The sequence below is a fragment of the Hemitrygon akajei genome, chromosome 18, assembly GCF_048418815.1.
Source record: "Hemitrygon akajei chromosome 18, sHemAka1.3, whole genome shotgun sequence".
Taxonomy (NCBI): Eukaryota; Metazoa; Chordata; class Chondrichthyes; order Myliobatiformes; family Dasyatidae; genus Hemitrygon; species Hemitrygon akajei.
The window spans coordinates 6,967,648-6,978,512 of NC_133141.1; the positions used below are offsets into that span (position 1 = coordinate 6,967,648).

The 10,865-nt window shown below is 37.7% G+C and overlaps 1 protein-coding gene across 1 annotated transcript in view; it reads left to right on the plus strand.

Moving 5' to 3' along the window:
• The window catches only part of LOC140741050 (protein Wnt-9b-like), a 31,029-nt gene extending 25,212 nt beyond the window's left edge, over positions 1–5,817 (plus strand). The window contains exon 4 of the mRNA XM_073070714.1: positions 261–5,817. Coding sequence (XP_072926815.1) covers positions 261–734 — 474 coding nt within the window. The 3' untranslated portion in view covers positions 735–5,817. The remainder of the gene's footprint in view (positions 1–260) is intronic.
• The last annotated feature ends 5,048 nt before the right edge of the window (positions 5,818–10,865 follow it).

The window sequence follows — 10,865 nt, forward strand, 5'->3', positions numbered from 1 at the left end:
TGAAAAGCATAGGTAATGATATATCTATGATTTTGTATTGGTGGGTGATGAAGGTAATGAATGTTTTAATATTATATTTTGAAAAGCTCTTTAATACACTTTTGATGATGGGCCAATAAAAGTTAATGGCCTTCTGTGCATCATGTGCACCATAGCATACAATAAAGTAGTCCATTGGGTAGCTAAGCTCTAATATAATAGGTCACCATGCATAGTTGAGCAATATATTTTGTCTTCTCACCTGACATTTTCTCTTCCAGGCTGTAAAAAGTGGTTTGAAGACCACATGTAAATGCCATGGCGTATCTGGATCCTGTGCAGTTCGAACCTGCTGGAAGCAGCTCTCATCTTTTCATGAAACAGGCAAGCTTCTCAAACACAAGTATGAAACAGCCGTTAGAGTCCATAGTGTTACCAATGATGCCACAGGTGAGACTGAGCTCATCAGCCCCAAAAAGCACAGCTACACCTTGAAGAACCACATCCCAAGGACTACAGATCTCGTTTACATCGAGGACTCCCCGAGTTTCTGTCGGCCAAGTAAATACTCTCCTGGGACCGCAGGCAGGGTGTGCTCAAAGGAGACAAACTGTGAAAGTATGTGCTGTGGGCAGGGTTACAACACCCAGAGTCTCCTGGTGCACCGACCCTGCCACTGTCAGGTGCAGTGGTGCTGCTATGTGGAGTGCCAGCAGTGTTCTCAAAGAGAGGAGATCTATACTTGCAAACACTAATAGTAAGAAGATAAGACAACAAGAAAAACACAGGTGAAGGAAAGAACAAGACTTTGAAGTTGCAAGTTAAGCTGCGGTTTGTGCATGCTCTTCTGAGACGAAGTCAGAAAACCCTTGGAAAAATAAGATTATACTGTAGAGTTAAGCCTTACTGAACATATTGAAAGTGTACATGCCTTCAGTTTAAAGAATCTGTATTCAGAAGATTTCAGCTGAACTAACATCTATCCAAACTTTAGAGGAGTGAAGGGTAGATATCAGGTTTTCAGGTGGACTTGTAGGGCAGATCTGATTGAAGGAAGCTACAAACATCTCCTTCATTTAAGTTAAAGAGTGACTGGTAAATAAATAATGGTCCACAATGGTTATTTCACTAATTAAATATGTTCTCTTTGAAAGTGTGGGTGCAGTGCTGGGGAGCAGATGGAACTACTTGTGATCTTGAGGCCAGTTCTATAAAGTGTGCAAACAAAACATCCTGCGGTGCAGGTATGAGAGGGAATGTGTAACTTCCTGTAACCATCATTGTTCAAAGCAGCCTTCATCTTTCAGTCAGATTGATGGAGGCTTCTTGTTTAACCTTTGCACAGGTTTTGAACCAACATGCCCCCAGGACAACATTAACCTTTTTTGAGGTTTGTTCCTGCGTTCCTTCCCCTTTTCTGCCACTTCGAGAATTCCGCAAATGAAACATACACACAATTGGCAATGTTCTTGGAAGCTACAGATTCTGGGGCAGTTGCCACTAATTCACGAAAATGAAGTAATTGTACTAACTTAATTTCTCAAAACTTCAAAAAAATTAATAATTAAAAATCTAACATGCTAATAAATACCCAGTTTGAAAAAAGGAAATCTTTCCTTTAAGCATCTTTATCTAAAGTTTGTAGTTCTGGCTGTGGTGTAAGAATGAATTAATTTGTGTCTATAAGATGGTGTTTTAAGCTATTGTATCACACACAGGGATGACCGATGAATGCAATACACTTATTGCTGCATCAATCACTGAACCCTCCTTATCACTTTCTAACTTCATTCCTCAATTCTTTTCTCTAATTACCTTATATTCCCATAAGATGCTATACTTGGGGGTGAGACTTTTCTGACTGAATTGATTGTTCTCCCATTTTTAAACATGTGGAATTCATTCCTTTATTTCAAAGACGAATTTGCTTGGACAAACGTTGCCAGTTCCCACTTTCATTTTGAGAAGTTAAGGCAGCATGATGTCTTTTATTTTCAAAGAAACGGTGTAACTTTTGGCAATTCATATGTATCAAGCCAGATCTTCTGCTTGCAAATGTGGAAATTGAGATAACTGAGAAAACCTCACACAATGACAATAAATCTAAACTCAATTTATAAATGTTGATTTAGTCATATGCAAGAGAAGTTGTGATAATTTGTGAATCTTTCCTTATTCACTAATTAATTGATATTATATAGGTTAATAAAGCGAATGATAGCTGAGTAAGATCATAGCATTTCTGACAATTAAAGTATATTATTTAAATATGGTAATTGGTGCATATCTATAATGTAAATATTGATGATCATTTTACAAGTTTTGACTACTGTAAGAAAGTTTATTTTTTAATCTAAACTGGAATAGGTGCATTTCTACTAACAGCACTAGTTTAGGAAATAACTTTGGACCTGAATACTAATGGCAACTGAAAAATTCTGCATCAAGTTATAATTTTACTTAAATATATATCTGGCATGTAGCAGAAATGTACTAAATGTACATTGTGCCTCAATCTAATGACAAAGATCAGTTATATTCTTAATGTTACTATTTCATTCTCAGTTCATGTGACAAGCACTCTTTGGTACATTAACGTCTTTTACAATAGTTAACTGTTGTGTATAATCACATTTGGAGACTGGAAGCTGAGCCTAACAGAAGCCAATTTTTTTGACATGCACACAAGTACATGTAACCACCAATGCAAAGAAAAACTGATTTGCAGCAGCATCACAGGTGCATAGCATCCGATACACAACATTCACAAGAAAAATATAAATAAACATTAATACACAATTTTTACAAGAAAAACCAATTAAAACAAAAAAATAAGTCCTCTATAGTGCAAAGCGGTCATAGTGTTGCTATACTAAACTACTGGGTTGTGCAGGATGGTTCAAGAACTGAACAGTTGAAGTTAATTATCTGTACTTGAACCTCATGGTGTGGGACTTCAGGCTTCAGTACCTCCTGCCAGTGGTGGTTGTGAGATTATTGATCAAGTCAGGGCACTGTGGAAGTAATGGTTGCTGTGGGTGGAAAATGAAAAATGCAGATGCTGCAAATCTGAAGTAATATCAGAACACACTGCAGGTCAGGCAGCATCTGTCTAGAGTAAATCAGAGTTAAGCAGAGTTGTCAGAACTGTCAGTTCTGTTGGAGTTTTTAACATGAAATTTTACTCTGTTTCCCTTTCCACAGATTTTCAATTGAATGTTTCTTCTGTCAGCTCAGATAGAGAGATCATAGTTTTTGAATGTTTTTCTGTGCCTCTCAAGACATTATTGATTTAGATTCATCAGTGATATAAACCTTTGAAAAGTAATTAAAAATCCATTGCTTGCATTTTATTCTTCATTCAAAATGAAGCTTGGTTGTCCCAAAAAGCTTGAAAGTTTAAACAATTCGATTGGTAGTATTTTGTTTGGCTGGGGTAATAAAGGTTATAGAACTGAGGGCTATAGTTGGTGTTAAGATACAGATCAACTGATATATATAACTGAATGGTAAAATATGATGAAAGGAGCTGATGATGGGCCGATATTATACATTGATGATTTAGGGGAAGAAAGATGAGATTATGATGGCACAATCCACAAGATTGTAATTTGTTCCACAAGTTTATAAAAACAGAAGGCTCATATGATGTCAATTAAGTCAACCTACTTAGCTGAAAATGAGCTAGCAGCATTTAGAAATCTGGGGAGACCTTGTCTATGCATCTGTCTCCCTTTGATACTGTTAGAGTTCACTGTAGACGAATGAAGAACATGATTCAATTAACAGTAATTATGAGATTCAACTCTGCATAAAGAAACCTAGATCCAAATGGTAATTATGGTAATGCATTTATTGGGATATAATAGCACTTTATAACTTAGTAGAGCCTAGGATAATAGGTTAAACATGGTGTAGGGTCATTTAGGGGAGATAGCTGGAAGATTGCTATGACTAATGAAATAATCACTAGCCATGGTGGTGCAATTAAAAGGTCGAGGTTGATTCAGAAACATTTAGTCAAAGTGAGTCCAAGTTTCTTATTCTGGATAGAAGAGAGAAGATGGGCCAAATGGCTTCCCGAATCTTAAGTGTGTTCATCTACTTGATCAATGTAATATTAAAGTGTTTAATTAAGCATAACTCCACTTTATAGGTGATCATAATGGAAATGGGAATAAAAGACAATTGACAAATCTTCAGTTACTATATGACAGTAATTTTAGACAACAGTCTGATCCAGAAGAGGAAACCAAAGGCCTGAACTATAAGTATGTTTTCCTCAAAGTCTCCTGAAGATTACAGTTGGAGGACATTCACAGGCCTCATCGCCTTTGCTGGCAATAGCAAATTTAAATTCTATTCTATTCCCATTTCCATATTCTTTTTCCAAACTATTTAATATTTTTTACCATTTCTTACACTTTTCTAAATAATTTTATGAGATTCTATAGTATTTGTCTCAGCAATCGGACATTAAGTATTCATATTTATTCACAATAATTTCCATTAACTTTTCAAATTTCCCTAAGTTGTACATAGATGGATATTTAGACAAATGGTATATATTCTCTATTCATTGCCTGAGACACACTCGAAGTACAGAGAAGTTTGTGACCATCATACTCCTTTGAGTTTAGTCCCTATGAGGAGGCGTTGGTGGTGAAAAGAAATAAGGGATTGTTATATTTATCTTGTTGACTTCTTCATTGAATTGTAATTTTAAAGCATTTGCATAAGGCATGGTGGCAGTACACAGGGCTGACGGTATTACCAAATTTTGTCTCCCCTTGTATTACAGAAAAACACAAAGCTTCTCAAGTGATATTTGAGTTTAAATTTTCTTTCTGTATAAAGGAAATTCCACACTTTGCTAAGCAAAGCTGATTAATTTTCATTTATGATTAGCAGTGCTTTAGGGTTTTATTTAATTCTGTGTAATATTTTGGCTTGATGAATAAAAAATTCTGTCTAATATTTTAATGCAACATTCAACCTATTTAAAATATATTTTTGAATCAGTTCAGTACAATCACTATAAAAACAACACCATCCTGTTATGTACTGTCCTCAACTCAAGACAATGTTACAGTGACGCATATTGGAATTTATCATAAGCGCACATGTTAACATATATGCTAAAAGTAGTCCAGAAAGGAAAGTTGTCCCTTAATGCTTAAAAACAGTTGATTTATTGCTATTAAAATTAACAGTAATTAGAAATAGCGTAGGTCACAGTGGATCATTAATATTAGTTTGGCTAAACATGCTGTTGTGAGAGATTGCATATTATAAAACACTCCAACAAGAGAAGGCAGTGAAAGTTAGGGTTATTAACACTTGGAGGTTCATCATTAAGGAGTCATGAAAAGTAACACATTTATAGAGATAAAGATCTATCTCCTTGTGAATCCTATGACATGATGCACTGTGACTTATTTGATAGGATCAATTGATACCATCTAAAAGGACCATTAAGGAATAAGAGCAGACCCCATTGCTTTATTAATTTATCTGTTGGTGTTCCAAGGGAAAGTAAAATTATTTTTCTACCTCATGTGTACAGCCTCTAGGTAAATAAAATCTTAAAGTGTATTTAACTTATTTATCATCTTTATATATCAAAAAGTGAAAACCCTTTTGGATCACCTTAGGCAGTGAAAAAGCACATTAGTCATGTGGTTAACGTGCATTCTCTCTGCTTTTGTATGTTATTTATACTTTGTTTCATGATGGTTGGGAAAAAAACAGGTTTCATGCATATATAGAACAAGTTGCACTAATGTTCCTCAGCTTTCTGGTGGTATTGATATCAATAAAATGGTGTTTTTATAACAACTTTGGAAGATATTTGTCACTGTGTCTTATCTTCCTGCTGTTGCCTGTAAGGAGTTTGTACGTTCTCCCTGTGACCGTGTGGGGTTTCTCCGAGTGCTCTGGCACAGTCCACAGATGTACTGGTTGGTAGGTTAATTGGTCATTATAAATTGTCCTGTGATTAGGCCAGGATTAAATCGCGGGTTTCTGGGAGGCGCAGCTCGAAGTGTTGGATGGGCTTATTCCACACTGTGTCTATAAATAAATAATAAAATAAAATAAATTTGGTTTAACTAACAATACAGGGAGGGGCAGCAATGGAGGTATTTTTCCTGTGGTTATTAGGAGGAAGGAATTTGGATTTATAAAGAACCTTTTGTAACCCTAGGGCTTCCCAGATACTTGATGGGCAACAGTACTTTTGAGCTGTGGAACATTTGTAATGTAGGATGACTGCCCAATTGAGCTAATCAAAGTTCCACAAAAAGCAAGGTGATAAATGGCCGACTGCATAGTTTCAACATTTCAGTTCATGGTCTCTTGTGCCAAGATGAGGCCACCCTCAGGGTTGAGAAACAACGTCTTATATTCTGTCTGTGTAGCCTCTAACCTGATGGCCTGAATATTGATTTCTCCCTCCGGTTTAAAAAAAAATTCCCTCTCCCTCTCTTCTCCTTCTATTCCCCACTCTGGCCTCTTCCCTCTTCACCTCCCCCTGGGTCTCCTCCTCCTTTCCTTTCTCTGATGGTCCACCCTCCTCTCCTATCAGAGTTCTTCCTCTCCAGCCCTTTACCTTCCCAACCCACCTGGCTTCACCTATCACCTTCCAGCTAACCTTGTTTCCCTCCCCCCAGTTTTTTATTCTGGCATTTTCCCTCTTCCTTCTCAGCTCTGAAGAAGGGTCTCGGTCTGAAATGCTCACTATCTATCCATTTCCATAGATGCTGCCTAACCTGTGGAGTCCTCCAGCATTTTGTGTGTGATGGTCTGGATTTCCAGCATCTGCAGAATCTCTTGTGTTTATCACTGCATAGTTTAGTAATGTTAGTTGAGGCATACATATTAGTTATAACACTACAGCTTTTCCTTAGTACTACAAGGTCCTTTACACACAACTGAAAAGCAAGCAATGCTTTTAGTATCTCATTCATATAGAGGCTGGAACTTCAAATATATCATGATTTTTTTTAAGTACTGCATTATTGACTTTAAGTGCAAACCTAGCATCAGAGTGCACTGTGAATTTGAATCTCTGGCTCAGAACTGATCAATCCAAATGATGTTCTTCAACTGAAATCAAAACTGCCACAGATGTTGGAAGCCTGAAGTAAAAACAGAGTGTGCTGAAAATACACAGCAGGTCAGGAAGCACATTGGATGGAGAAACAAAGTGCAGATTTTACCCTGAACCTGAATGGAACTCAGACTCTCACATTTTTGCCTTGACTGAGCCAATGTTATCAAATGAGCCTAGATAGGTGGCTACTGATGCCATGTTGCAGATCCGTACACAGAACACCTGTAATGCTGGAAATCAGCTTTAAACTCAGAACAGGTACATATTTCACTTGCTTCATGAAGCCTAGTTTCTAATAATTTACAAGCGGAAGGGAAGGCAAATGCCTACTGAAATGAATAAACATCTAAGAAGATCCAGCAGGATGAATAACTGATATCTGGAAAGTATCTGATACTATTATTGGTGTTACCAGCCCCAAGTTCAGTTCATTAATATTATTCCTTTTTTTTAGTTTATAAATCTAGTTCCTGTTACATAAAGACATAGGAGCAGAAGGGCATTTAGCCCATCGAGTCTACTCTGCCATTCCCTATCAGCCCCATTCTTCTGCCTTCTCCCCATAACCTTTTACGCCTTGATTAATCAAGAACCTACCAACCTCTGCCTTCCAGGTGGCTTTCTACAGCAACCAAATGAAAGGTTAAACCTGCTTGCACTCATCTTGGTCAATCTTTCAGTTGCAGATGCTTCTGCCCATGACAGAAGTGACCTCGGAGTGTATGCTCCATAGCAAGGTTGGCATTGTACTCACACTAAATAGGATAAATACATGGCAGTTTGAATCCCTGGCTTTCATGAGGTACTGTAGATTATAAACAAAAGCAGAAGTGCCCACCACCATAGCTTGAAACCCTATGGCCTGAATCACTTTCTTGTGGCTCCCTTATGTGACATCAAGAAATATCTGAGAACTCTGTTTATGGCAAAGTTTATGGGGCTAGACAAAATGTAGTAAACACTCACTCCAGAATGCCACACCTCCAGTCAAATGCAGTGACAACACTGCAATTTTCCTGACAATGTGTAAAATTTCTCACATGTCCTGTTCACACAAAACCAGGGCAAATGTAATTGGCTGATATTTGCTCAGTCGGTCCTCTTACAATCATTAGCAATGTCATCTGAAACTTTGACAAACTTCTATAGATGTGTGGTGGATAGTATATTGACTGGCTGCATCACAGTCTGGTATGGAAACACCAATGCCCTTGAATGGAAAAATCCTACAAAACGTAGTGAATATAGCCCAGTCCATCACAGGTAAAGCCCTCCCCACCACTGAACACATCGACACAAAACACTGTCACAGGAAAGCAGCTCCCATCATCAGGGACCCTCAGGCGCCATGCTCTCTTCTCAATGCTGCCATCAGGAAGGTGGTACAGGAGCCTCAGGACTCACACCACCAGGTTCAGGAACAGTTATTACCCCTCAACCATTAGGGTCCTGAACCAGAGGGGGTAACTTCACTCACCTTCACTCGCCTCATCAATGAAATGTTCCCACAGCCTATGGACTCACTTTCAAGGACTCTTCTTCATCTCATGTTCTCAATAGTTATTGCTTATTTATTTATTATTATTATTTCTCTCGTTTTGTATTTACACAGTTTGTTGTCTTTTGCACACTGGCTGAACACACAAGTTAGTGTGTTCTTACATTTATTCTGTTATGGTTATTACTCTATGGATTTATTGAATATGGCCCCTAGAAAATGAATCTCAGGGTTGTATAATGTGGCATATATGTACTCTGATAATAAATTGACTTTGAACTTTGAACCCAGCGGAATTTACTCTTGGGAAACCTGCTCAATGATATCCAGTTTGGTTTTCACCAGGACCATACAATTTTAACCAGAATTGGAATCTGATTCTGATTCACTGTAGATCTGGTTTAAACATGGATCAAATAATTAAATTCCAAATAAGAATAACTGCCCTGGATATCAGGACAGCACGTGACCAAATGAGACCTGGTGGAACCAAAGTTAATGAACTTCAGTGGTTGGAATCGCACCTCTACAGAATGCTGGTGGATGTTGAAGGTCAGTCATATTACTGCAGGTTTTCCAAAGGGTAAGAGGAATCCTAGGCCCAACCTTCTCCTGCTGTTTTATCGATGACCTTTCCATCACAACATAGATGAGTTTGCATGATTGTACAATGTTCAATTCTATTCAATATTCTTCATAAAATGAATAGTCTGTGACTACACATAAGCATAAAGAGAGCTCTGAGGCTATTCGCAACCATGTTCAGCCAGAAGTGGTCAGTGGATGATCAGTCTTGCCTTCAATCTGAGATCCTCTGCATCTCAGAAACCAGCCTTCAGCCTCTTCAATTCAGTTCATGTGTTTATATCAATAAATAGCCTTTCCTTCATTTGCACAGCATCTAATTCATGGAACTCACTACTCAATAACTTTGTGGGACCCCTACATCCAAAAAACTGCAGTAATTTCAGAAAGTGGCTCACTACCATCTTCTCGAGCACAGTTAGCGGTGGTTAAAACAGTAACACCTTACCTTACAAAAATATGAATTAAAATATCTGTGACAGCGATCATCAGTAGAGGCTACTGCAGCTCAATATCATTATCAGTTATAATGAGCACCAAAACATACCAGTACAGTGATATCATTACTGCATTAGATTCAAAATGAGACTAGTGACACAGGGCATCACAATGCAGGTCCAATGGCAATATCTGCAACTTCAATTGATTTATTCATAATGCAGCTTGAGTAGCTCATTTACAGGTCCATTGTCAACACTTGTGTTATCATTACAGATCTAACACAATGATTCGAGGGACGATTGATAAGTTTGTGGCCTAAGGTAGAAGGAGTCAATTTTAGAAAACTTAGCATATTTATTTTTCAACATAGCCCCCTCCTACATTTACACATTTACAACAGCAGTCGTGGAGCATACGGATCTTGGACCTCCAGAAAGTGTCAACAGCAGGGGTGATTGATAAGTTCGTGGCCTAAGGTAGAAGGAGATGAGTTATTAACTTCAAACTTTCTGCATAATCACTCAAAGAGTTGACCTGCATGGGCATGTAACGAGAGCTGTATAACTCATCTCCCTCTATCCTAGGCCACAAACTTATCAATCACCCCTCGTATTGTGCAGAAAAATTGGTATAGGACTAGGCTTTGTGTTAATAGTCAATTAGATCAGGTGTAATCTTAATTAACCAGTTTTGTTCAAAAGTCAGCTGGTTGTGGGGAAATGAATGTTTAAGGTAATTGGGTGTCAACCAACTCACCCACTAATTTCTTCCTCAGGCCCTGTTTAAATCTTTTTCCCCTCATTTTGAACCTATGCCTTTGAAAGATTGGTATGTTGTTTCAGATCCAAGAAAGCAGAAGTTTTGACATGGAGGTGACTTGATTCACCGGCAAAAGAATACATCATTATAGTGATCAATGTTAATAAAGAAAAACACTTTCTGCATGTTCTTAGCACTGAGAAGTAAATTTCTCTTTCTGACAAAGTAATCCGAGAAATATGGTGGTTTGAGAGAAATATGGTGGTTTGAGTGAAATATTAAATCCAAAATTGTTTTCCTTGTTCTGGTGACTCAGTCAATAGTAAACATCTTGGCATCTTGACTAATGACTTCTTCTGAACCACAATCACTTCAATTTGTAAAAGCAATGGAATATGATTGGCAACTTGTCTGCAAAGATACAACAATGCAATTAATGTTAAGTTGTGGTGTTTTCACATATCTTAAAGTAAATACCTATCATTATCA